We start from the raw sequence: 25,321 nt of genomic DNA, 5'->3' as shown, positions 1-25,321 counted from the left end.
AGCTTATTGTTTTAACCTTTCAGTTTTTCCTTTTAAGTTCCCTTCACCTTGTTTAAACAGATCTTATCTGCTCAGTTAGCTGCAGTTTATGAGTCACCAAAAGAGCACAGAAAGCGCAAATGCTTAATTGGATTTGAATACAAAAACACCTGGCTGCTGAAATATTTATAAAAGTAGCCGCAGCCCTCTGGGGTCTCATTAGTTTTCAGGATAATGAGGTCAGGGACACTGTAGCTTTCTATTGTGGAAAGCTACATTCTCGTCTTATTCACTTTCGAAGAAAATCCAGCAGCGGGTCAAATCTAGATAAGGGACGACAGTTCAAAGGAATCAAACAGAGGTGTGAGTAGCATCGGCTGAGACCTGAGACGCAGGCGGATTCCAGTGGGCTTTGATCTGCTCCTGCCTGCGAGCTGAAGGAGCAGCGCTTTCTTAACGAGCCTTTCCCACCCTACTTCTTCTGTCCAGCTTGCTTACACTGCAGCATATGCATTGAGCGCTGCAGCGGAGAGGAGAGCACTGCAGGGCTGTCAACCATGTGGCGGGTGCTGAGGCAGAGCACAGCCCTGCCTGCATGTTATATCTGTGTCAGAAGACTCCCGCAACATAAGGCGGGTGGACTGAAAAAAATAATCACAATCTTTATCCTCGTAAACCCAGTGGGAACTGAATCGATTAAATGCTGAAAGTATGACTATTCCCACAGCTGATTAAATTTGCAGGTTATAGCGTCTCAAATGTGAGGACCTCTTTATTTTCTGTGCCCAAAATCACTGTCATCGTGACACCTTTGGGCTTATATGGTTAAAAAATAAGCACATTTAAGAGACACTTTGGTTCAATATGAAGCTACAGTCATGCAAAGTCTAGCTTAGTTTAGCCTAAATACTGGAAACAGAGGGTAAAAAAATGCACTTATCAGCATCTCTAAAGCTTGCTTATCAACAAGTTTTGCCCCCTTTTTTTCATCCTAAAATAAAATAAAGGACTTTATAGAGTCAACAGTAGTCTTCATACCTCATTTCCAGTCTCAGCTAGGCGTTTCTTTTTCTTATCAATAGCACAAAGGCAGTAAATCTGTGCAAATAACAAATGAGGAAATCCTCACAACTGGGAATCTATAATCTGAAAATGTGATGGATTTTTAAGAATGAATGAATCAATAAGACTAACTTCAATTGTTATGTCTCATAATGTTAAACTCTTCCTTTAGTACATCAATTTTTGTCATTATTTTTGCACTTCCTACAGCCTAAAGATGAACTGAACATACATTGAGTCTATGTGAGTCTACTAATTCACTCAACAGTAGATTTCTTTCAGTGCTGCTTCATCACTTGTTACATGAAGTATAAAACTGTTTGCTCCTCTGAGCCAGGGCGATGAAATATCTACCGAGGTCTCACTGCAGAATGCGTTGCATCTTTTTATTTACACCACAATGAGTTGCATTAGTGAGATCATAGAGTCCAGACGTGTCCAAGACCTCTTATGGTCTGGAAATGCTTCTGTTTCATTTGGCACTCAGCATCAGACCTTGTATGGCACACGGACAGAAGGACGCTGAGTTATTTGAAGTCCAGGATACACAATGTCGTGATTTTCTTCTTCTTTTTTTTTTTTTTTTTTTGAAGTCCAGGATACACAATGTCGTGATTTTCTTCTTTCTTTCTTTTTTTTTTTTTTCAGCCACAGGATATTGCTTTAGCAATTTATTTTGCCCCTCCTCCAGTAAACCAATGTAATGTTCCTCATCTAGACGCTGGAAGAAGATTGATAGGCGTTAGCGCGGGTGTGTATGTTTTTACATGTGGGACTCCAGCACAATTTACTGACTAGAGCTGCCTCTTTCCTCAGCCTCCTACAGTAATATCTCCACCTTGAGCTTTAGCTAAGTGCCTGGGGTAGAGAAATCTGCCAAAGTAGGTCTGGCTTGATCTGCAGCTATTTCAAGCCCTGCTGTACTTCCACTGGGTCCTCCCATTTTGTATAAATCGGTCAAACATTTTTAAGCTGTGCAGCAGCGGCTCTGCAGAGTTGATGAACGGCAGAGATTCATGGAACGTGCGCTGGAAAATATTGGATGTGCAAGCAACTGGTAATGTGAATGCAAATCACGTAAAGTGATGCAGATTGTTTATTCCAGACAGCGGTTGATAGTAATGAGCGTGGAAGAAAATGAACTGAAATCAAACTGGACATCGGGGCTGTAAAATGTAAACAACACATTACACTGTGATTCAGTTGTGATTTACCTGATGAAATGTTTTGTTTTGTTTTGTTGTTTTTAAAGTTCAATTTATGCCTGTTTCTGCTATTTCTACCCGGAAAAGGGAAACAGATTAGCAAAACCGAGTGGTAACAGGTTTATGAGGTGATATGCTATGGAATTCAGTGAGAATGTATGATGAGAACAAAAGTGGGTATAAAAGATATTCAGGACAGCAGGATAATGGTGGCAACCTTGGCAACAAAAAAAAAGGCCAGTATAAAGAACAGAAAGAAAAGATAGTCCAGAACTTTTCATGTCTTTTCAAATATCATGTCAAATCAGAGCAAAACACTGAATATGTGATGCTGCACTGCTGTGCTGGAAAAGATTTAGCAGTCACCTGTTGTTGCATTCAAATTCTAGTTTAATGGCTTCTGCTTTAATAAATTTGGATTTATTCAGACTGCAGTGTCATTATGGGTTCAGCGGCTTCTCTATAAAACAAGTTTAATTGACTTAATTAGTGTTGTATTATTAGCAGCTGCACTTACTGGCTTCTTGAGGAAGAACAGAGACAGAGCTCCAACAAGTGGCATGTCGCCCAGCAGCGGCTCCATCACCACCCTCAACACGCCGTGGATCTATGGAAACACAAGAGGAACACACTGATATACACAAACAGAGCGCTGAAGGGAACTCACACCCTGCTGGCCCTTGACATTCTTCCGCGGTGGAGCCGTTCGCCGAAGCGCATGACAGGTTAGAAACTCGATAGGTGCCCGACTTCACACCTGCCCCGTGTCACCCTCCACCTTCTCCATAACATAATATGACAATTACAAGGATTACGGTACTGGAAGTGCTTTGGATGTGTCATGTGGCAACCCCACCAGCTGCTCTAATCCACAGCAGGGAACAAAGGATGTTTGAGCACCAACGTGTTTGTTTTGAAGCTATATTTCTATTTTGGGGAGTCAGACAATCTTGTCCAAGTAGAACTGTGTCAGAAGCGGAAACTGCGCCACTGAACCCGATACTAATAAAGCAGTTATGAAACCAATACTAATAACGCTCTTGAAACCAAAACCAATAACGTTCTTCTGGTGTTTGCATGCAGTTCATCACAGTAAATGCCATCATCGTTCATTTTCAGACTTATTTCTGCGGCCATGAGTCCTTCAATTTCAGACATTCTTTCCTGAAACTAAACACTGGATTTCTGAACTGTCATTTTGCTATTATGTTAGAAAATTAAATTAATACCAAGCTGGCGCAACAAAATGAATGTCGAAATTGCATGCACAAGAATTGAAAGCCCATACAGGTGCCAGAGTTTATGCAAAAATCACACAAACATTGAAGTTCCCTCTTTAGACAATGCTACATCTCTCGCTCCAGTGAGACTGCCAAGTCATGATTGCCTCTAGTTAGAATACAGTACATTTAAAGTAGTATTGACAAAACCGTCTCAAGGACTAATAATGGCTTAAAGGCAGGGTGACCTACACCAGCAACTGACCAGCAAAGGAATAAACAAAATGGATGGGTTGAAAATAATGGATTTGTTTACAAAAAATAAAAAAACACCGCAATTTGCAGTGTTAAGTGATTTAATTGCAGGTTTGGAAGGTTTTTTGTGTGAAGCAGCAGCAGTTCAGTCCTCCGTCATAGTCGTCGCGCCGCATGACAGGCTGATTATAAATATATAATAAGTGGCCATCAGTGTTTAACCCCTCTCCTTGCAAAGCCATCACTAATCTAAGTGTTATTATGGAGTCAAACACACCTGCCCAGTGTAACGCAAACCAGCTCAAAGACGGACAGGGATTAATGTATTAGTGGCTGATAATAAGCTGGGGAGATGGGTGAAAGTAGGGCCGCCTGAGTTACATAATAGGGGCAGCAAACAACGAATGTCTCCTGGTGACAGATCTAACAGCATTCGGTCTCCTAGGAGAAACACAAATTGTTTTTATTTCTGCCTGCTGTTCCTCTGTAGTGATACACGAGGGGCCAAGGACGTACAAGAACAACAAATCACACTCATGCACTTCTGAGTAATTGGGGGAATCCAGTGAAAGGGGAAACAAACCAAGGAATTTAGCTTGAGTTTTTATGAGCTTATTTATTTAAAATTCTGTTTATGAGCTACATATAATAAAGGAATGCTTCAGTCCTCGTGATCAAAGTAAAGCACAACATTATATTTATATGGCCTTCTGGTTTATGATGCCTTTACTGTGCTTCTCTTCAGGCCATTGATTGTGTTAATAGTTCTGCAAAGTAGTGGTTCCCTACAGCTGAGTCATAACCCCCCAAAGGGTTCAGAGAAAAAAAAACTTTTTTTTCAGAGTTTCTGTACTTTTCCCTTATTTTGGAAAAAAAACTGCATAGTTTTGCATCTTTAGGTTATCCTCAGATTGTTGATTTCATTCCTAAAAACTTATATTTGTGTATAAAAGTCACATATTTAGAGTGGTTTCCATGAAAATATACACTCACTGCCTTATATTGTCTTAGATTTTACTCTACATTTTCGCTTTTTACTAAAATGCATGGCCCTCATTCCATCTATCGCTCTCCACTCACTGCAGCTCAAGCTCACCAGCTCACCTACACAACACAATAGCATGTTGTAATATTGGGAGCCATACATGTTGAAGCCAGAAACTGACTCCGTGGAAGAATAATGATACAGAAAGCTTCCCTCCATGTGTGTTAATCCATGTTTTTTCAAATCAATCAGTGCTACAGTTTCAAAGTGGAAATGCTTATTTTCATGTTAAAAAAAACACCATATGGACATGTTAACAAGGTAAATGAAGCCTGATTGGAGGGGGTCTTCAACGGCTCTAATTTTCTCTTTGGTTTAACTCTGAGGTATAGATTCTATTTCAGCAGCCCAGAAAGAAAGCAGGTGGACCGTATGCAGCCTCTGAGATGAAACCCAGGTCAGCTCATTAATATATTGCTTAACAATCAAGGTCACCAAAGTAAGGTGAGGAAATCAAAATACAATTACAATACTTGCCCCCATAAGCCACGGTGAGTCAGGACCCGGAAACCAGCTCATTGTATTAGGTCAATTCTTATGTTATCAATCATGTTTCTGGTTGACAGCGCTACGACGTGCCATGTGAGAATGATTCTGCATAGCGAGGGGGAGGCAGGTTCCCTCTAGCCACAGTGGAAAATACGCCCTGGAGATGCTTATCACACTAACATTTATGCAATCTGTGAATCCTCGAGCCAAAAAGGGGTTGAAAACCAGCCCCGCAGAGCATTTCATTACAGCTGCTTACAAACGCAATACATGTTTATTCTATTTCTTTTATGCACTTCATTACACAGCGTCACCCTTATCAGTGTGAGCCTGTATGAACACATTCTTCCATCAGACCTCTATTTGTGTTGTCATACCAGAGTATGATAAACTATCTACCTAGATCCCTGAAACCTTTCTATATTTAGACATGTAATAAACCACTGGATATATGGAATGTTTAACTGAAAGGGGAAAAAAAAGGCTGCAGTCTAAAATATCTTCAGCATCCTGGTATGATATGCTGGGAGCTGCTGTTCATGCAGGACTGAAAAAGCCTCCCAAATTCAAGATGACAGGACAGACCTTTACCTCAACACACAGTGCCACTTTATATGCAACACTTCATGTTCTTTCCTGACAGCCGCTGCAGAGTCTGAAACTCGTGCTGAGAGAGAGAGAGTGCCTCTATGAGGATCCAAAACCAATCAGAAAAAAAAAAGGAATTTCCTCACCTGGATGCTCTTGATGCCGGCTTTGCAGTAGTAGCGTTTGATGTCGACATCGATTTCTGTGTTGCCGACAAAGCTGAGACACAAACAACAGAAGCATGTCTGGTGAAAATCCTCAATCGGGGGTCGATCACTTTTCAACATAAAGGATTTAAAAATAAGTAATCCAGTTGTTTCCAGGTTTCACAGTCCCTTTCAAGAAATCAAACATTGTCTTTGATCCTATTTATGGCTTGTATTTTTTTCAGCAATAGCCGTTTCATGTATTTACATTGAATTATCTAGCTATGAAGTCATTTTCAATATGATTTTCCGCCTCTCTTGCACCGGATTCAAATTACCCATTACTGTTAGTCATCTGCTGACAGCGCGATGGAAAGAGGCCATTTATTGACTGACCTCTGTATGAAAACAATGTGAGTTGTTGGCTGCACTGTCAAAAGACACCCCAGTTAGTCTGACAAAGTAGCTGCTCAAAGAGTGTTGGCTATAAACCATACTACCTGTTAGCATAATAACTAGGACTGACATTTTAAAAAAAATCAGAAAGCAGCTACGGAGATAAAATAATCACGATTCAAACAGAGATGTGATTGGCTCACCTGATCTGTAGGTCCATAATGATCTGCCGCTTATCCACATTTTCTGAGTAAACCTTGACCCCATTGATCCTCAGCGGCTACAACACAACAGAGGGAACCATTATGGCCACTGCACCACTCCAGGCAATCAACACTACACCAACACACCCACCCCTCCCAACGACCACGTGGTTAGCACAAGGTCGACACCACATGGAAACTATTTATGAAGCAAGAACATGTGTCAGCTACGTGCATGGATGTTCACGTTCAAGCTACCGCACAGCCTCACCAGCTGCCCCCCCGCCCGGCACCTGCTGCTGGTAGTCTGTTTTGTCGCTGCTGGAATAACACATGATCCGTCTGAGCGACTGGGTTCGACGCACCGCCCCGCCACGAGACGCTCACCTTTTCTCCGATGTCGATCTTGCTGAAGCAGAAGGTGCTGAGGTGGGCGTTGGACTCCTTCACCGCCGGCTCGATCATCTCGTGGAAGAGTTTCTCCACGAATTGGCAGATGTACGGCCACATCTGTTTCACCGTCTACAGGGATACAGGACGAGGGCTGAACTTCAAAGAGAATCATAGAGTTTTGGTGGGATAAAATAAAAAAAATGTGCCTTTTTCTAGTATAAAACTACTCCAAAGGGCATTTACTGGCAGGTGCTGTAACACTTTGTGGGACATATGAAGTCATTACATCAACTGCATCCTCTTAAGGCCAATTTCATACAGGTACATCTGTCACATTACTTTTAAATATTGAAAATACACTTCTCTTGGAGTAAAATCCTGTCAGATTCACACACATCAAGCAGGGACAACAAAACATGATTTTTTTTATTTCCCCACCTAGATCAATCTAATATATACTCATGAGTGACTCAAAATTTAGATCCTGGTTGTTGCCATGGGGATTGACAAGGGTTAATGCATCTCACACTGCTGCAGAAACCGGGCTGCATGTTAAATCCAATGTACTGCAGTGTGCAGTCCCAGTGGGAAGAAGGGAGGGAGCAGGAGGGCGACAGACATCGCATTTGCTCCGGTTTTTGCAAAACAAAAAGGAAGGCGTCAGTCAAGCAAATAAATCTAAGAGACAGACGCTCGATTTCTTACCTTGTTTAGCCACTCCACTCGCTCTACATCTGGGAAGTGGACCTACAAACGAGAAGAGAGAGCAGATAATCTCTCTGTTGGTTTCAATTAGCCTGATAACATTTTAATGGCAAATTTCGCCTCCTGTCCCCAGACAGACAGACAAATCGATAACATGTTCGCAGTGCCAATGCTAGCATGCTAATGTGTAACAAAGGAAGGGTTTACCTTGTTCACCGTCTTCATTAAGCATGTTAAAAGTCATTTACTAGCACTAAACACAAAGTACTGCTAAGGGTTTGGACATTAAGCAATTTGGACAACAACAAATTAAAATTAATCCGATGGTAGTAATAGATGAAAGGTTAGGAAATCACTAAAATGTTACAATCCATAATAAAGGGGGCATCATGTCTTCACCAAATGCAATGCATCAACTAGTTGAGCCACGAGTGGTTAAAACCTTCCCCACCTAATTATCCAAACTGATTAGGTTCTTACAGCTTTGTTATTCATTACATATTAAAGCTAAGCGTACAGCACACTCCATTCTTCTTCCACTACAAGCTGTTTCAAATAGTTGTTATATGTAGTGAGTAGTGCCAATTTGTAAACTTAATCACGTTCGCTGTTGCGAAATTCCATTTACAAAAAGCTTTTACGCTGTAACTCTGCATCAAAGGAAAAGCAATACCTTTAAGATGATAAATTTCTTCTGGCGAGTCCAAATACTAAAACAAATCTGGCATTCCACAGCAACACATCAATTAAACTGCAACATCCAAACAAGAATAATTTCAAGAGGAGTGGGTTTCTATTGGGTACTGATGCATGTGAACAGTCACTGCAGCAGCTTTTTTGATTTGGTGTCACCACTTGATGGGAAAAAAAAAAGAAGATGAAGGAAAAAGAAGATGAAAAAGAACTTCAGAAGCACTCGTCTAGCAAAGGGCATTGGATTTTTACCTGCTTTCTCATTTCTACCTGAAGAACGACATCGATTGTGTGACCTTTCTTTTTTTCATGACGTTTTGTGTGGACAAGATAACTGACATCTACAATGTGTTAAAGTGCAATGGTGTCATGTATGTCCAATTAGATCAATACTATTGGATTCGCTGCTTTATTGGACTCACAATGAAGATTTTTTTTGCTTTTACTGAGCATCAAAATGCCACACGTACTTGTATTTCTAACCTGCACTAGTTCAAAACCTCCTCACTGCTTTGAGTCTCACTTGCAGTTTGACTAATCCTCCTGAATGACCAAAGTAAATCAGGCATTGATTTAACATGATGTGAAGGAATTCCCTGAAACGAAGTCGATAGCGTGCACAAAGCTGTGAAGCAATGCACTCACCACCTTAATAAGCGGCGGAGTTATAACGCTGCCTCTCCATCACTGGATTTAAGGTGTTTATTCCCGTAATCTCAGCGGAAATATGAAGTGATGCGACTGTCGGAAGCTCTGGTGAGATATTACATGCGATGAGGCAGCTACAAGAGGCAGCACTATTTTTCATGCAGCCAGCTAAGTGCTTATCCAGCATTTATGTCACAGAGTGACTAAAGCAGCGACAAGAGCAGGACGACAGGGAACAGAAAGTTCCCGTTAATATGACAGATCCAGACTCACAGTTTGGCTACATAGGTACATACTGTAATCGCTTGGAAAAGACGCTAAAAAGGATTCATTAATACACCTGGCACAGTGACCTTATTCATAAAATGTAGGTGAGGCACTGATGGTTCACTCAATAGGACACAGCATAAATGAGGGCAAAGCACCTTCGTTACCCAGTTTCAGCCTTTGCTGTTGTTGTTGTGGTACAATACTGAAAACCAGAGGGTTTTGTCTCTTTAAAGTGTAATTAACAGTCTGCTGGGGTTTGAATCAAAGAGGATTATTCTCCCTTAAGTCAGCCTTCTCATCATCAGCTCACTAACCCAGACAGGTGCTCAGGACCTGAAAGCAAATACATCCTCTAGTTAATAAGACGCTATAATATCACTGAGGCACATTTAAATCATGAAGCCTATCACATATTAAAATAAAACAAAGCAGAAATAGTTTATGATTCAGCTGAGTTGATTTGAAATATCAGAACTTCAGACACACATTGCCTCTCAAACATATTCCTCATAGGTCACGCTGACATGAGTGCATCTAAAGGACGACTATTATGCAGACAATCTGAGCCCTCTGACTTACACGCCTATCACAGAACTGATATCAGGCTGAGTTTTGAAAGCAGCTTCTTTCTTTTACTGCTGCTATGACATTAAAAAACAAAAAAAAATCTCTGTAGAAATGAATTGTGTCCAGTGAGTCAGAGGAAAACACAATTATAGCAACTGCTGGTACTCTTCATTGTATGATGCATACAAATTTATTGTGCATTGCAATGTTGTATTTTATGTATGATAAAACTGTAAGATTGATGATGAGTAGGGCCACTTTTCCCCATAATAACCTTTCTAATCCTTATCACTCTTTTTTTATAGAATGTGATGTTTTAAAGAAGAAAAAAAGCCTCCATTCCCTAAACGTCTGCTGGTCTTTTATTCACAATCTGCATTCATGTTCGTACCCCTATGATCAGGAGTGGGAGTAAGTTTTGAGGTACTTTACATATGCATTCCCATTTCATGCTACTTTACACTTCCATTCCACCATATTTCAGAGTTTCCCTCTTAGTTGTACTTTCTACTCCGCTACATCTATTCGACAGCTTTTGTTACTGAGCAGTTTTAAGACAGTGAATGATATAGCAAGCATTCAAGATATACATTCTTACAGGGTACACCGGTGGTTTCCAAACTATTTTCCCTCTAACATCTTACAAAAAGCAGTGTGTAGTTGGGGTCACATTTCAGAAGTCTGATTTCATTTCAATACATGTTTAAATGGTCCGAAATCTCACCAAAAATCAAAGCTTCGGGACAAAGTTCAAAAACAGAAAACACATGCAAGCATCAGAAGTTTACCTCGTCTGTCCTCTCCCACTAATACACTCACCAACCTTCAGATTTAACTTGTGTAACTAAATATAAAATTGCACATTAGGTCGCTTCACCTGCAGCAGCTACAACAATAACATGCTACTAACACACAGATACTTCATTTTTAATAATCTAATGTTATCATATATTAGCCTGAGGGACCAAATCAGGACTTTTATTGTACTTACTTTGCTACTACGTAGGTATATACAGGAGTTTTTCTTGTAATTTACTATTTTTTATCGCTATATTTGTGCTTATATTAAGCAAACTACCTGATCACTTCATTTACCACTGTAAAGTGTTTATTTCTGCACAGACGAGAGAAGCTGCCAAGACATAAGAGCGGCAAGTAGAGAAAATCCCCACTGCTGATGACAGCTCGGTATGAACACACACTGATGTGGGCTTAGCTTGTCAATCACGGCGCACTGTGAAGCCCTGAAAGATGTGATGTGATTTCAAATGATGATGCACTGCTGTGGGTATAACGCTTGACTTCCTCTTTCTTTTATAAACCGCAGACTTAAGACCGGCGGTGCTGAGGTCACTCAATTATGTCTCTTTCCTTTAAGTGGGCAGCTCTCACTCTTCCCCATCTAATTCCTCCACCCCCATTTAACAGCCTAAATGCATCCTCAGCCATGTGTCAGCAGAATAAGCTTTTAACTGTTGCACTGAACATCACAAACCTGCAGTGAGCCTGACACAGAGTCGTAATTTGGAAGGTTGATAAGTTATGCAACTGAGACTTGAGGCTCGGTTTAATTTGCAACTCATTCGAACCGTAATTCATACTTAGCTAATGTTCAATTAAATGCAGTTGAAATAGTTTCCATAACTGGACCAAAGTGGACCTGTGAGACCCTCTGGGCTCCTAAAAAGGCTTTAATAGATATAAATTCTCAATTTCACCATAATTGCTCCAGAAGATACATATTGCACTAATAAACCCGGTCTTCTGCAGGCATTTTATTTATGTCAAGTGGATTTAGTTGAGTTTAACGTTCATTAGGGAAACAAAGTGCATTCATTGGTAAAGCTATTTACTTTCACTTTGTTTCCCCAGCAGGTAACAGCATAGGCAACAAGGGGTCTCACAAACCTTTTTGTCAAACCTTTTTCAAAGGCATTAGTCCTGAGAAGAGTCATGTAATATATGGAGATGTGATACAAACGGGGAGCTCTGTTCCAAAACACCATACATCAATGCTTGCAGGTAATCTCTTTAAAACACCGTCTATTACTGTGTTATTACCTGATTTGTACTTAAGACATGATTAAAGGCAACCTTAATGATTTATACAGCGAGGCAAATCAAAAACCCCTCACACTAAATTATTAACCCTGACAAGGAAAAGTCAAGGACCCTTGTGCTGTCTCACAGTTTAGCCAAGATAAAGTGTAGCAGAAATAGAACGAATCACTACAAGCGAGATAGTCAGTCTGGATCCTAAAATAACAGGGACCCTGTGGGCATGTTTCCTTCGCAGCGTGGTGTCTGGTTCACCATTGTACCCTGCTGTATTTAGACTGGGGCTCAGTCTAATGTCACTGCTGGGGGACAGCTGCCCCATCACAGCTTTACAGCTCAACTCTGCTCCTCCTGATCATGTCAGCTGATTGTATTTTCGTGGAAACTCAAAAATATTGTTTACAAAAATATCACACGAGCTCTTCGGAGAAACAGCTTAGCTAAGACAGACGGCTGATATTATTTGTTCTGCCGTGTTTCACAGTGTGTCTTACCCATGGTGGTAGATCAGAGGTCGTCAGAGCCTGCTTGGCACTTCGTTCCTCCTGGTCAAAGAAAGCCAGAGCTCGGCTCACTCGGCTGTGTTTCCCTCCTGTGTTTCTCCTCCACCAGAAAAAGATAACAAGTCCAATCAGCAGCCAGCTGAAACTGAACTCAAAATACCCCAATGCGTAAATCGGGAAAATGAGCACAAATGTTTTAGCGAAGTGGACCCAGGTCTGGGTCAGCTCGCTGGTAGAGGACACCGGCGTGTCGTCGGGTATGTTCCCCGCAGAGGGATGGGGAAAGTTGGCGCTGGGCTGAGCGGGGCTCGGCGCGGTGTGTCCATTCTCTTTAGGTGAAGCGTTGTGTGACTGGGCTCCACGTACAGCTGTCATGCTGTCTCTTGACATGTCTCTGAGTCTGTCTTCAAACTGTCCAAATGCGGATAAGGTCGAGTGACACAGTTCCCATGTGCGAGCGCTTCCTATGGGGGAGCCTGTTCTCACGTTGGCTCACCTGCACACCAGCCCATCGCCCTCGGAGGAAACGTTGGCATTGACCACTTTAGTTTTCACTGCGAACAACGGCTTGGGGAAGCATTCCCGTTGACTAAATTAGTCCGCTGAGCCAGTTCAGTCCACGGCTACACTCACTCTGCCTACACACGGGGAGGGAATGATCGCTTCCAAAAAACCGCACAGGGATCCACTTGTGTGCGCTCACTGTGGTGCCAGTAGCACGAGCTAAAAAGATTAAACACCTCCACCTGGTGTTACAAAGCGGTAACCACAGTTGATCAATTTTAGCTCGACTTAGAATACATTGGAAATAGTTGTTATTAAAATATACAACAAAACTATTGGCCTAATTGACCTCTAAAATAAATTACGATGCTATCTAGCTAATTTGTTAGCAAACATTACAAGTGTTTGTTTGCTAGCCGTTAAGAAAGACGAGCACAGGGTAATCGCTCGAGCGACTTTTATCTACAAAAAATACCGAAACGAACCAAAACACATCTAGAAGTAACAAAGGTAGGAGTGCGGATAATTTTAGTGTTTTTATTGTCAATACGTTTCCTGAATTGGTGAAGAATACTGATTTATACGTCGTGTCTCGAGTGCTGCCATGACAACTGGCTGTTGATTCCAGCGACTGCTCTTCTCTTGATTAATGATCCTGTTGTCAAGCCCAACTGACGCGCTCTCCTTGGTTTCAACAAACTGCGCATGCGTCCTAGACGTTTACCATCATGGCGGCGTCGGTACAAAAATATGAGCTAATTTTCAGCGACTGAAAAACTTTAAAAACACACTAACGCAGATGAGAACATGCACAGCGACAAGGTAGGTGGTTGTTCTCCGTCCTGACCGTGTGTGAGCCACAGCTGGGACATGTTTATTCGGTAGAAAATGCTGTGTTCGCTGTGGTCGTTAGCAAACGTTGTTTCAGGCAGAGGACGTTGTTTTACGGATTTGTATGGCTTTAGTTGTTAGCACAAAATATGCTTATTTTGTCTTTGATTGAACGTTAATATGGTCACTGGGTGAACATTAAAAACAACATGTTTGTTTAGAAAATAACCAAGGAAGACACATGGAGACCTGCTGACCTGAGAAGACACATCAGGGTAAGTTGAGAAGAGTTTAGAAAAGCACTGCAGAAGAAGCTGGATTCATATCAGTCATCAAAATTACATAAAAACAGTATAAATGTTGTTATTTTATCTTTTTATTAGGAAGAAGATAGTGGTGATCACTACGCCAGGAGGCGAGATGACAATGAACGAAAGCACCGTGGGGAGGAATCCAGAGAGAGACGTCACAGAGACCCAGAGAAGGAGTCCAGACGAGAAAGAGAGAAGCCCAGGGAAAGGGAGAGTACGAGAGAGAGAAGAGATGAAGACAAAAAGGACAGATATACAGAGCGAAGAAAAGAGGCCTCGCAAGACAGGAGAGGTGACAAGGAAAGGGACAGAGAGAAGAGAAGAGAAAGGGACAGATATATAGATGAAAACAAGCATGGTGATGTTTACAGTGAAAACAGGGACAGGAGGCGAGATAGAGAGGAAAAGTACGAAAGGGAGAGGGACAAGGAAAGACATAGGGATAAGGAGAAAGAGAGGGTAAGGGAAAGGGAGAGAGAGAGACACAATGAGGAGGGCAGGGACAAAAGGAGGGAAGACAGAGACAAGGAAAGAAGAAGAGAGGAAAGGGACAGAGAGCACAGGAGCGAGAGGGAGAGAAGAAGGCATGAAGAAAGTGGGGAAAGACGAAAAGATCCGTCAGAAAAGCACCACAGAGAGGAGAGAGATCGACACCGGGAGAGAGAGCGACACAATAATGACTATGAAGACAAGAGGAATGATAAAAAAATTCAAGAGAGACATGGAGACAGAAAGCATTCAGAACGGAAAGAGGAACGAGGTAAACATGTAGCTTTGTGCACACGTAGACTGGCATGTGTACAGGATCAAGGTTTCCATGTAATGTCAGTATTTTTGTCTTCTTTATTTCAGAAGACAGAGAAAAATATAAAGAGGACCGAGAAAGAAGACACAAAGAAAGAGGGAATCATGTAAGCATATGCAGCAGTGTTTCCTTTATGGGTTATTGTAGCTGTGTTGGAGTCCTTGATTACATTGTCCCTCTTGGGTGGATTTTCCTGCTATTCAGGAGGAGAAACGGAAACATGACAGCGAATCCAGGGAGCACCTAGACTTGAAAGGGTCGGGTGAAGAGGTCAGGCATCATCGCGGTGACAGAGAGCGAACAGAGGGGGACAAACACAGAGAGAGAAGGCACAGGGAGGAAGACGACGCAGAAAGAAAACACAGAGAAAGAAAACACAGGGAGGAAGAAGATGGCGAAAAAAAGCTCAGAGAGCGAAGGCACCGAGAGGAAGAGGAGCTAGTAAGAAATCACAGAGACAAAACCAGCTCTAAGAAATCATCATCTGACAAAAATGACAGACCTGAGAGGAATGTGGTAGAAACGGAGGTTAGTAGACCCATAAATTGCCTTCATATGCTCTATCATGCTGATCCATTGCTATATATTCTTTGATGGATTTTATGCCTTTCTTCTCCCACATGTCACTTTCACAATCTAGGAAGTTGAAATGACTTCTGAGCAGTGGACAGCTAATGTGAAAGATGAAGGCGACACAGAGAAGCCTGTAAGACACTCAGTGTGGTTAGCCAGCTTATAGCCTTCAAGGAAAAATTCCACACCTACATTTCTAAGGACTTCTTTCTTTACTTTGGTGGTGTGATTTTTCTTTTTCCATTTTGTAACTGACTGAACATAAAGACTATAATATCACGGCAGTCGCAGTAGACTTTAACACCTCTGATAGGCTATTCTGTGCTTGTAACAAAGTAAAGCATCTTTCCATTCAGCTGCAGCTGGTTAAAGCAAAGCATGAGCTAACTACCACAAATCAAGTCATTTTTGATTGCAGAAGTTGGAGAATCTGTCAGTCTTTGAGCAACATGCTTACAGTGCTGTGGACAGTCTTTTTCCTTCTGCTTTGAACTTCAGCTTCCCTAAAATGCATCATCAAGGAATCTACACATGAGCTGCTCAAGCTTATTTCATGTTTCTCCTACTGTATCTATTTTAATAACAGCAGGTTGCCAATGATGAAGATTTGGCTGACCAAGAATATGAAGATGATTTTGAGGTAATGATCCAAATTAGGCAACATAATATGGTGTCTAATTATGTTTTTTTTTTTTTTTTTTACATCCAATGTTTTGTTAACATACATGTTTGTAATCTTTTTTTTCACTTATTTACTTTTGCATGCACTAATCGATTTATGTTCTAAGAAAGTGGTGAGTAGTCACAGTTTTTATAAGTTTGACTCCAATAAGATGTAAAATTTGTGTTATGTGTATGTATTATTTTTCTTGTTTTTTGTCAAAAAAATGTTGTAAGTGATGAAGGTGATGTTTAAAATTTGCTCGATTCTAAGGATTATGAAGAGGACTTTGAGGAAATGGATGAGAGCGCAAATGAAGGTGAAGACGAGAAGGAGCTGCTCCATCGAGAGGTGGATGAAGAGAGGGAGGAGCTCTCAGCACAACGGAGGAAGGAGATTGAAGCAATTCAGAGAGCCATGGATGAAGAAAATGAAAGAGTTGGAACAGTTCAGTCCATTCAAAGTACGAGCAGAGAGGAGGAAGACAGGTCTAAATGGTCCAAAGGTACAATCTGTTCCTATCCACACAAAATATGTGTTATAACTAAAGCACTTGGCGTCACCACAGCGTGCCCAGATTTGCTTCTTTGCGTCTTATTGGATGACACGAGTCAGTTAATTCCAGGATGTTTGCAGAATTCTAGTGGCTATAATGCTTCATCACTGCTTTGTTTGCAGACTCTGAAAAGAACCAGAGTAGAGCGTCTCAGCGTGGAAAGTTTATCGACTTTGTGGCTGCAAAGCAGCGTGAAGTCAGCAAGAAAGTTGCCACCAAACAGAAGTAAGTCCAGCAGCAAAACATATACTATGTTGAAGGTGCAATTTACACAATGACTTTAGGGGAGAGCTCACTTTTTTTTCAATTTTGTTTGGTCAGAAATGACAGAAGGTACATTTGGAAAAGAACTTGATTTGACTCGTATTCATCTTAATTCCTATTAATAAGGATAATAGGAATCAGAAAACTGATGAAAAGTAGCTACCAATGGCTGCTTTCAGCATGACAGAGGGGAGCTTTGTTTATTTAGTTTTGTTTTGCAGCCGCTGGCATCTAGAAAAGTATTTTCCTGATCTCTAAGATGAAGTGTGTAAATACCAACATGCATTGCAGTATTTTTATTAAAGTGAATTAGTGATAAATCACCTCTCACATGGATGTTACATCAATAATAGCCTAATTTTATTTAAAATCTGCAATAGTAAAGATACAGAAAATGCATTGCAACAATATATTTTGTCAATATTTTTAGAGAAATCATGTTTTCAGACAGATTGGACACACGTGGTCATTCTGATTTTGGGATTTTGGGAAAAGTGATTTTCAGTGTGTGTGTGTGTGTATAAGACTTGCCAAGCAATCTGACAGTTTACAGTATTCGCTATTACTTTGTTCCTTCAGTGTGTATTTTTTGTGACTACAGGAAGCGAAGCACAGAGCTGCTTCGTTTAATTGACTTGGATTTCTCCATGACAGTCTCGGTTTTTGATTTGCCACCTGTCAATGAATATGACATGTACATCAGAAACTTTGGAACTGTGAACACCAAACAGGTCAGTATTCTTTTCTATTTTCCTCTGTTTTAGGCACATATCTGAGCCAAAATTATCTTTAAAAAAAAAAAAGAACAACTGTCAGTATCTAAGTAATATGTGAGACCGTCTTCCTTGTCAGGCTTACGTTCAGTGTAATGAGGATAACGCAGACCGAGACATCCAGACAGAGGAAATAGAGATGTGTGAAAAGTGGACACAGCATCCTCCAGAGCACAGTGGAGCCTGTGGGGGTAAGACAACATCAAACTCATTCTCTGATTCATTTTTAGTATGTACATTGAGTTTATTAGTTGTGTTTTTCATGTCTTGGCAGATCCAAACCTTTCTCAGGAAGCAAGAGACAAAAACATAAATGAGATGAACTTCGATTCCCAGCGTCTGACAGCATTTCTACGCTCAGCCTCGCAGGTTTTTAAATGCTTCATATGTTTTCCACGTACTTTAAGAAATGTTAAAGTCTTGACTTCTTTCATGAAGAACTTTATTTTTCTCCTGACTCCTGTTGTCTTTTGTGGCCACATCAAGGTGATGGTTGTCTTGTTGGAGGAGGATCAAGCTGAGAGAAAATCACTGAGGAAGCTCAAGTCTCAGACAGACACGTTGTCTTTCAGTGATGGAAGTTTACAGCTCAACACTCAGTTGCCTTTTCTTTATGGTACACAGCACAACCAGAGAAATTCATTTTGGCCGTATTATGTTTGTAGCAGTTTGTTGGTAGTTATTATTCTGTATTGTCATTGTTTTTATGTTAGCTGATACTTCTTACCTTGATTTCAGCTTCTCCTATGGGCCGCTGACTTTTTGATTGTTAATTGCAGGTCGTCAAATCAGCCTGCTGCACTTCTCTCAGGTCCAAAGACACACCATGATGTCAGTCCACATGCCCACCACTAAGCCCAGCGCTGTGCGCCTTGACAGCTGCACCATCATCTGCATCTGGAACATCTGGGAGCCGTCCAGACCTCAGAAAGTCCTCGTCTATGAATCAGAGGTGACTTTTTCTGGCTCTGTTTTTATCAATATCACAGCTAGATATGATAAATGCAATACAAGCCTTATTGCTTTGCTTGCCCTTCAAAAACAGCAGCTACAATCAAACATACACCAATCAATCACCATAATTCTTCTTCTTCTTTTGATTCGATTTGGGGTTGGCAAACCAGATTAAAGTTGTATTACAACCACCTACTGACTGGAGGGTGGAACAGTAGATTGGCAGACAAAAAAAACTAAACCTAAATGCTCTCAATTAATCCTGTTTCCTTCAGGTACTTAACTTGGTGACTTTATATTCCCCATGCCGTCACTCTAAGTAGAGTCCCTAAAGTGATACTTAACTTAGCTTTCTTTAATACTGGTGTCAGTTCCTTCCTTTCTTCTTTATAGCCCCTGTGTTGGAGTGGCTGGAATCCAAATGAAGCCTGTTGTTAGAAGCTTATTGCACAGTCGGTATAATAAATAGCTAATTACAAAAATAAAGTTTTTTTTTGCATGATTTACTAGATTTAAAAGTTATGTGTATTGCCCAACTATCAGCAATTTGTGCATTCTTGTCTTTTAGGAATTGTAGAGCTTTAAAAATAGCTACAAGCTTAGCTGCAAATACTGATAGATGGCCTGAGGTTCTTTCCTTAATAGCTATCAGACACTGTGGGGTGTAAACTGTGGCGCCTCTACGTCCAGTCTTAGTGTCTTCTGAGGCATCTGTAAATAACATCACCTTATCTACATAGTGCTGTTCGCTGTAATTCTTGCAGTTCTCCCAGCAAGTACCTGTTTGAATAATAAAACCGCAAACAATTGAAGTGAGTGACATTGATTATCTTGTTACGATACAATGATCTTCTGGGAAACCGGGCAGTTGTGTGGATGTTACTTTGAGACGTTGTTTGTTTGAGACCACCCACCTAAACATTGCTGCAGATGAAGCATTGTCCCATGGGTCGCAGCCTGAGGGGGACCTACATATAATTAGGCCAGTTTTAATGTTGTGGCTTATTGATGTAGTAGAGTTTATATATTTAAAAGAGACCGTTTTAAAGGATAGGTTCACATGTTTGTACATTGGGCAGGTTTGTTATTGCTTGTTGTAATTGTTTTTTCTGCACATACTATGAGGATATTTCTTCTTATAGCGATCTTCGTGTAACTGATGGGAGACAAAATCCACATTTCTTTTAAGGCTAATTTAACCTCAGTTAGAGCAATCAACTGGATGTATCCCTAAACCACACTCTTTATAGGAAAAGAATTCCTCTTTATGTCTCCAGTCGGCTGCCCAACCAACTTATCCACGGTGTGCTGGAAAGACTTCTGAAAATACACACCAGATATTAGCTTCTGCTCAACTGAAGAGTGTGAATCTGTCCATTTGTGGACTTGGCCTCACATCAAATCTCAATGAAACCAAAGTTTAACATCTGCAGCACTGATCTTTTTTGTAATGTACTTTGTTCCAGGTGCAGTGTTGCTGTTTCAGCCCTGGAAAGGCCATACTGGTGTTCGCAGGCACATCAGTCGGCTCTGTGGCGCTGTGGGACCTGAGGGAGCACAGCAGCAACCATTACCGCTTAAAGATAGGAGAGGATGAGTGGACCTTCAGGCAGCCCACTTTCTCCACTGGTACTCCTGCTAAATTATAAACACATTGTCCTTTGTTATTAACAGTATTTTATTTCTACCTTCTTTTCTGTTTTGTCCCTTTTTCCCCCCCCTGAAAATATATAATGTCATTGGCACGACCAGTTCCTGGAACCGAGGCGTGTGATCACTGAGCCATGTTTGCCTATTTTTATTTTGAAAGCATAAAGCCCCTTGATGTTCACACAGTGTTACATGTTTCACTCTTTGCACTTTAATGCCAAGAAAAGAAATGTCAGCAAGCACTAAGTAGTAAACATCCTGACTCGTACACAGTGAACCAGCGCCTTTCTATACCTCTAGTTCAAAGGCGGCTTTCTTACATAAGAGTAATGCTGATTCAGTGTGTGTTCATGTTTTCTCTGTTGTCGCCTTGTCAACACAGATGCGGTGATGGCCGGCTCGGGCCATTTCTCATCTGTCACGTCTGTGGAAGTTGTCCCCTCCTCTGTAGCCGGAGCGCTGAGGCCAGAGGTCCCACTTTTGGCATCTGAGGAAGGTATGGAATGGTTAGCACACTGATTGAGCCCCTTGTTTATAATGTGCTATATGTTTTTAGCCATTCACAGTTGAGTTTATGTTTATTAAATGTGATTCTTTTTCACAATCCAGAGTCATCAGGATTGTCGTTCCAGCTGGCTTCTCTGGATGAAAGCGGGGTTTTAAATTTCTGGGTAGGTTGGACAACAAAGTATATCTTACATGTTTTTCCTCTACAGCAGAGATTTCGAACTGTGTTTGAAAAGAGGGTGTGTTGTAGAAGATATATGAGGGGCAAAAGATACTCAAACATAAACTATTAATGATACTATAGAGCCAACAAGTAAACACATACAGGCTAATAAGCAGCTCGCCAGGTTGGATTCTCCAAATTACAGCCTTAAAATTCAGGGAACTGTAATTCCAAATTTTTCAGCATGATAGTTCCCTAATAACAGTAAAATGAAGGATAATAATAACACAGTCATATCAGTTCTTAACCAGTATTTTTGACACTCTTCTCTATCCACTTTAGACATATTAATGGATTTGCATGATTTCCTCTAGGTGGTGGTGGAACTCCCCAAAGGCAACGAGGCAGGCTGTCCAACAGATCTAGGTAACACGATCACATTTCAGAGCACTCCTTTTTTTTTTTCCGTGAACGTACTCGTCTTTCTCACACTTCTACTACTACATTCAGCCTCCCTCATTTTTCTCTCTTGCAGGGCTCCGGCCCGGCGGCAAAGTAAAGTTGCTTCACAGCTCGTCCCTCCTCACTGCTGAGAGGTGAGATTGATAAATAGCTTGTGATGACCATCCATCACTGCCAGCCACCGAGCTCAAAATACCCCACAATGCCTTTGCCCAGTGGAACACAGCTGCTCTGTTGTGGTCATATGATCTGTTTGTTACACGCTACACGCTGTTGTTCTTGTCACCTCAACATCTGATGGCAGCATATCTGCGGTCGTATACGTGCGGTGTGAATGTGTCATATTCCACTGTGACACGGTTTGTTTTGGGATGGGAATGTCACAACCTCTGACCTCTGATTTTTATTTTTTTTTTCCCTGCTTTGTCCACCTTTCAGGCCATCACTACGAGATACAATGAAGACGGGGCCGTTACAGTCACTGCTTTTAAAGTTCCTTCCAACAGACTCCAGTCATTTCTTTATTGGCACCAACATGGTGAGTGTAATTTGGGAAATTTCAAATAAATGTCGTAAAAGAATTAGAAAATTGCGCTTCTGTGTAATTTTGTGATTGTATACTTTTGTCTTTTCCGTCCAGGGTCTGGTCAACCATGGAACGAGTCACGGTTTGAAGGCTCCTCCGAAGTTTTACAGGTGTCAGGAGGCTGGACTTCGACCTGTTGACGTCACATCAATGCACTTTTCTCCCTTCAGACAACATTTGTTCTTGGTGAGAGTGCTGCTTTGGGAAAAGAAATAAGCATGTGCGAGATATAGATGTGAAGATCGTTATCACTCTCGTGTTTGTCTGTTAAATATGAAGCTGGGACCAGCCGCTTAGCATAATGACCAGAAACAGAAATCAGTTGAAATCAGCCGCCTATTATATCTTTTTTTATCAATTCTTGCAGGAAGAAAACAATAACTCACTAAGCAAGATGCATGAGTGCTGTAGATCTACTCATCAGAAAAACACCTTTTTGTTGCCTTCACTGAAATATGCACTCACAATTTGACAATAACTGCAGAAGTCAATGCACACAATCATGAAAACTCCTCCTATTTTACTGTCTATCTATTTTACTACTATCATTAATACTGTAGCTTTAAACATGTATTTGCTTTGCCTTCTTTTCCTCTGTCCTGATTCCAGGTGGGCTGTGGGGATGGCAGCATCAGGCTGCATGCTGTCAGCCATGAGCAGCCGTTGGCAGAGTGGACAGATGGTACAGCTGGTGAGCCGGTGGTCTCACTGCAGTGGGCCCAGACCAGGCCGACAGTCTTCTGTGCGCTCGATGCTGCCTCTAACCTCCACATATGGGACTTGTTGAAAAATGACACACGGCCTGTCGTCACTGAGAGAATGAATGCAGATAGGTAACAGGAGCCAGACATCAACGATGAATGTAATAATTGTATTTTTGTGATATTGTGTGTTGTTAATCATGTGTGTGGTTTCTGTTTTAGGGTGACAGCTATGGTACTGTTTGGAGACTCAGGACAACAAAACACATATTCAGGAATAGTGCTGGCACATGAGTCAGGAAAAATAGAAATGCAGTACTTCACAAGGAATTTGACTGTGTCCAGCTCTGCAGAAGAGGAGAAGTTGGAGAGTATGATGACTGAAGCCTTTTGAAACATCACTTCTTGTATGTGTGCACTTAGACTGATTAACATTTGAGTTACTCCAAAAGATTTTGAAAATCTAGAAGAACAAAAGATCAATTTATGAATCTGTTGTCACGGTCACTTTCAATACTTTGTTTATTAGTTGTTGTTTTTTTCTTAAATTCATGACCCATGGCTAGAAAATGAACTAATCTATGAACAGAATGTAGCGAAATACCAAAGATCCTCAACAGGGGTCAATGTGTTCAGTATCATAAATACATTATGAGAAATATTTGTACATGTTTGCTGATGTAAATATTTCTACTTTTTGACTATATAAAATATTTCTATGGTGTTAACAAGTTCCATTTTTATACAATAAACTGATGTCTGTGCTGGTGTTATTAAAGGTTTGGTAATTTCACACATGGGAGCTGACCTGTTAAATCACCTGTCTGGTCCTAGTTTAAGGAAGATGTGTTTAACCAGGAACACAACAAGGATTTTAGAAAGAGTGAGAACACAATAAAGAAAAATATAGCCTGACACAAAACATAAAGTCTTGAACATGTTGATAAAGAACAAATGTTATTATATTGTCTTTTTATGTTGTTATTCAAAATGCCAACTTTTTCTAAACTGAAAGGCTGCATACATTTGGGACAGTAATACAGGTTTCAAAATAATTAATTTTAGGAACTTTTTGGGGGGGTAACTCACTTTTTTTGAAATAGCTTTTTCATTAAAAAAAAAAAAAATACAGATTCATAAAATTTTATTTGATTTTTTTTACTCTTTTATTTCTGTCAGAAATTGGATTTTTGCAAAGATTACAATTGTGGTGGTGAAATAATAAAATCTCCATTTATTTTTGTCGGCCTTAAAGTTTTCTAATCTGAATAGAGTCCAGAACCTATCCGGTACTGTTAATGTTAATGTGACCGCCTGGTTAAAGTTAAGCTGAACGACCTGTTGCCTAGCAACACCCTGGGCTCCTCACGCAGAACGCAAACTTTTAGCACTGATGCTAGCTTAAATAATGGTTTTAACTAACTTTACCCAACATTAAATGGATTGTAGGCCGACTTCTGTATCCAGGATAGGTAAGTAACAGGCACTGGAATGTAAACCCACCGTTACACTCGGTTTACCTCGCTTCAGAGTGACACCTATAAATCTGTAGCTTACAAAGGAGCAAAATAACCGCTAACGCTAGCACTTAGAAATAACTATGAGAACTGATATTCATGCGAAGAAGTAGCTAACAGGTGAGTGACTTTGGTTAGTTTTTTTGTACTTTTTTCCACTTTTTGATAGTTTTGCCTAATAACTTAGCCTGTATTACCAAACAGCACAACAATTAAAGCACACTACAAACATACCATATCATTTACATCCTTTAAAACTGTGTCACTTTACAGAAATTGCAATACTACTCAATTAAAAACGAACAGGTCAGACCTACTATATTAACAAATAAATAAATAAAAGTCCCACAGTAGGAACTCAAATTCAAATCCTGCACCTGTCAGTCTTTTGTTTTTGTTTTTTTAATCTTTGTTTTGTTTTTACAACTGCTCTGTGCCCCAAACAGGTTCTATTGGATTCAAGTATGCAACATACTTGACCACAAGAAAGTTTTCACTTTTCCCCACTGGAAATATTCCTCCTCTGTGAGGCCTCTACAGACTGGGAGTCATCTTGTCAGCCAGTATTTTAGTATATCCACAGGCAATCATAGTGCCATCTGTAAGTGTCATCTCCCCAACACCTTCAGCAGCCCCACATCATCACTCACTCACCTCTGTGCTCTGCTGTCAGGACTGTGCATTCACTGGGGTAGTTCTGGCCAGGTTCACTCAAACATGCTGGACACAATTTGAGCAAATTTGTCTCGGTCTCATCTGACCAAAAAAAATGTGTTAAGCAGTTTCATCTTGCATATTTGTGCCAGAGAGCAAGCGAGGGTGTTTTTTCTTGGCCGCCGTCTATCAAGGATCATATTATGCACTGTCCTTCTGACTGCAAGAGCTGTCACAAAGTCTGATTTTTCATCTATAACGCCTGTGTCGAGTCTGAAGGACCTGCGCACATGTTCGTCAGAGATTAGATTGTGAAATATCACCCTGTCTGTAGTGCAATTTTAGGAGGATGCCACTGTGGTTGTCGTATTGTGACTCATTCTATACCTCCGTATTTCTGCTACAAGTGTGTTTTACAGATTTT

At 40.8% G+C, this 25,321-nt stretch overlaps 2 protein-coding genes across 5 annotated transcripts in view; one reads left to right on the top strand and one right to left on the bottom strand.

The window, feature by feature from the left end:
* esyt2b (extended synaptotagmin-like protein 2b) overlaps positions 1-13,052 on the bottom strand; it is a 36,873-nt gene extending 23,821 nt beyond the window's left edge. For all 3 annotated transcript variants that reach the window (XM_008291332.1, XM_008291333.1, XM_008291334.1), the window contains exons 1-6: positions 12,417-13,052; positions 7,687-7,728; positions 6,976-7,110; positions 6,589-6,665; positions 5,990-6,062; positions 2,764-2,853 (exon numbers count right to left, since the gene is read on the bottom strand). In XM_008291332.1, the coding sequence (XP_008289554.1) occupies positions 2,764-2,853; positions 5,990-6,062; positions 6,589-6,665; positions 6,976-7,110; positions 7,687-7,728; positions 12,417-12,815 (816 nt within the window). In that variant the 5' untranslated portion in view covers positions 12,816-13,052. The remainder of the gene's footprint in view (positions 1-2,763; positions 2,854-5,989; positions 6,063-6,588; positions 6,666-6,975; positions 7,111-7,686; positions 7,729-12,416) is intronic.
* A 602-nt stretch (positions 13,053-13,654) lies between these two features.
* Positions 13,655-23,499, top strand: dync2i1 (dynein 2 intermediate chain 1). 2 transcript variants are annotated; one of them, XM_008291330.1, is made up of 23 exons: positions 13,655-13,751; positions 13,982-14,035; positions 14,144-14,831; positions 14,924-14,982; positions 15,081-15,404; positions 15,517-15,582; positions 16,036-16,089; positions 16,384-16,615; positions 16,789-16,891; positions 17,532-17,661; positions 17,783-17,894; positions 17,978-18,072; positions 18,190-18,319; positions 18,483-18,655; positions 20,124-20,286; positions 20,690-20,803; positions 20,917-20,978; positions 21,352-21,403; positions 21,513-21,573; positions 21,878-21,977; positions 22,080-22,211; positions 22,635-22,858; positions 22,949-23,499. In XM_008291330.1, exons 1-23 carry the CDS (start codon positions 13,737-13,739, stop codon positions 23,118-23,120), a joined length of 3,315 nt encoding a protein of 1,104 aa, XP_008289552.1. In that variant the 5' UTR covers positions 13,655-13,736; the 3' UTR covers positions 23,121-23,499. The 2 variants fall into 2 exon arrangements, with proteins under 2 accessions (XP_008289552.1, XP_008289553.1); XM_008291331.1 differs by lacking the exon at positions 15,517-15,582.
* Positions 23,500-25,321: the final 1,822 nt, after the last annotated feature.

The sequence above is a fragment of the Stegastes partitus genome, unplaced genomic scaffold (genome assembly GCF_000690725.1).
Source record: "Stegastes partitus isolate 25-593 unplaced genomic scaffold, Stegastes_partitus-1.0.2 Scaffold736, whole genome shotgun sequence".
Taxonomy (NCBI): Eukaryota; Metazoa; Chordata; class Actinopteri; family Pomacentridae; genus Stegastes; species Stegastes partitus.
The sequence above is the reverse complement of the archived record's forward strand: the minus strand, read 5'-3'. Positions and strand labels throughout refer to the sequence as shown.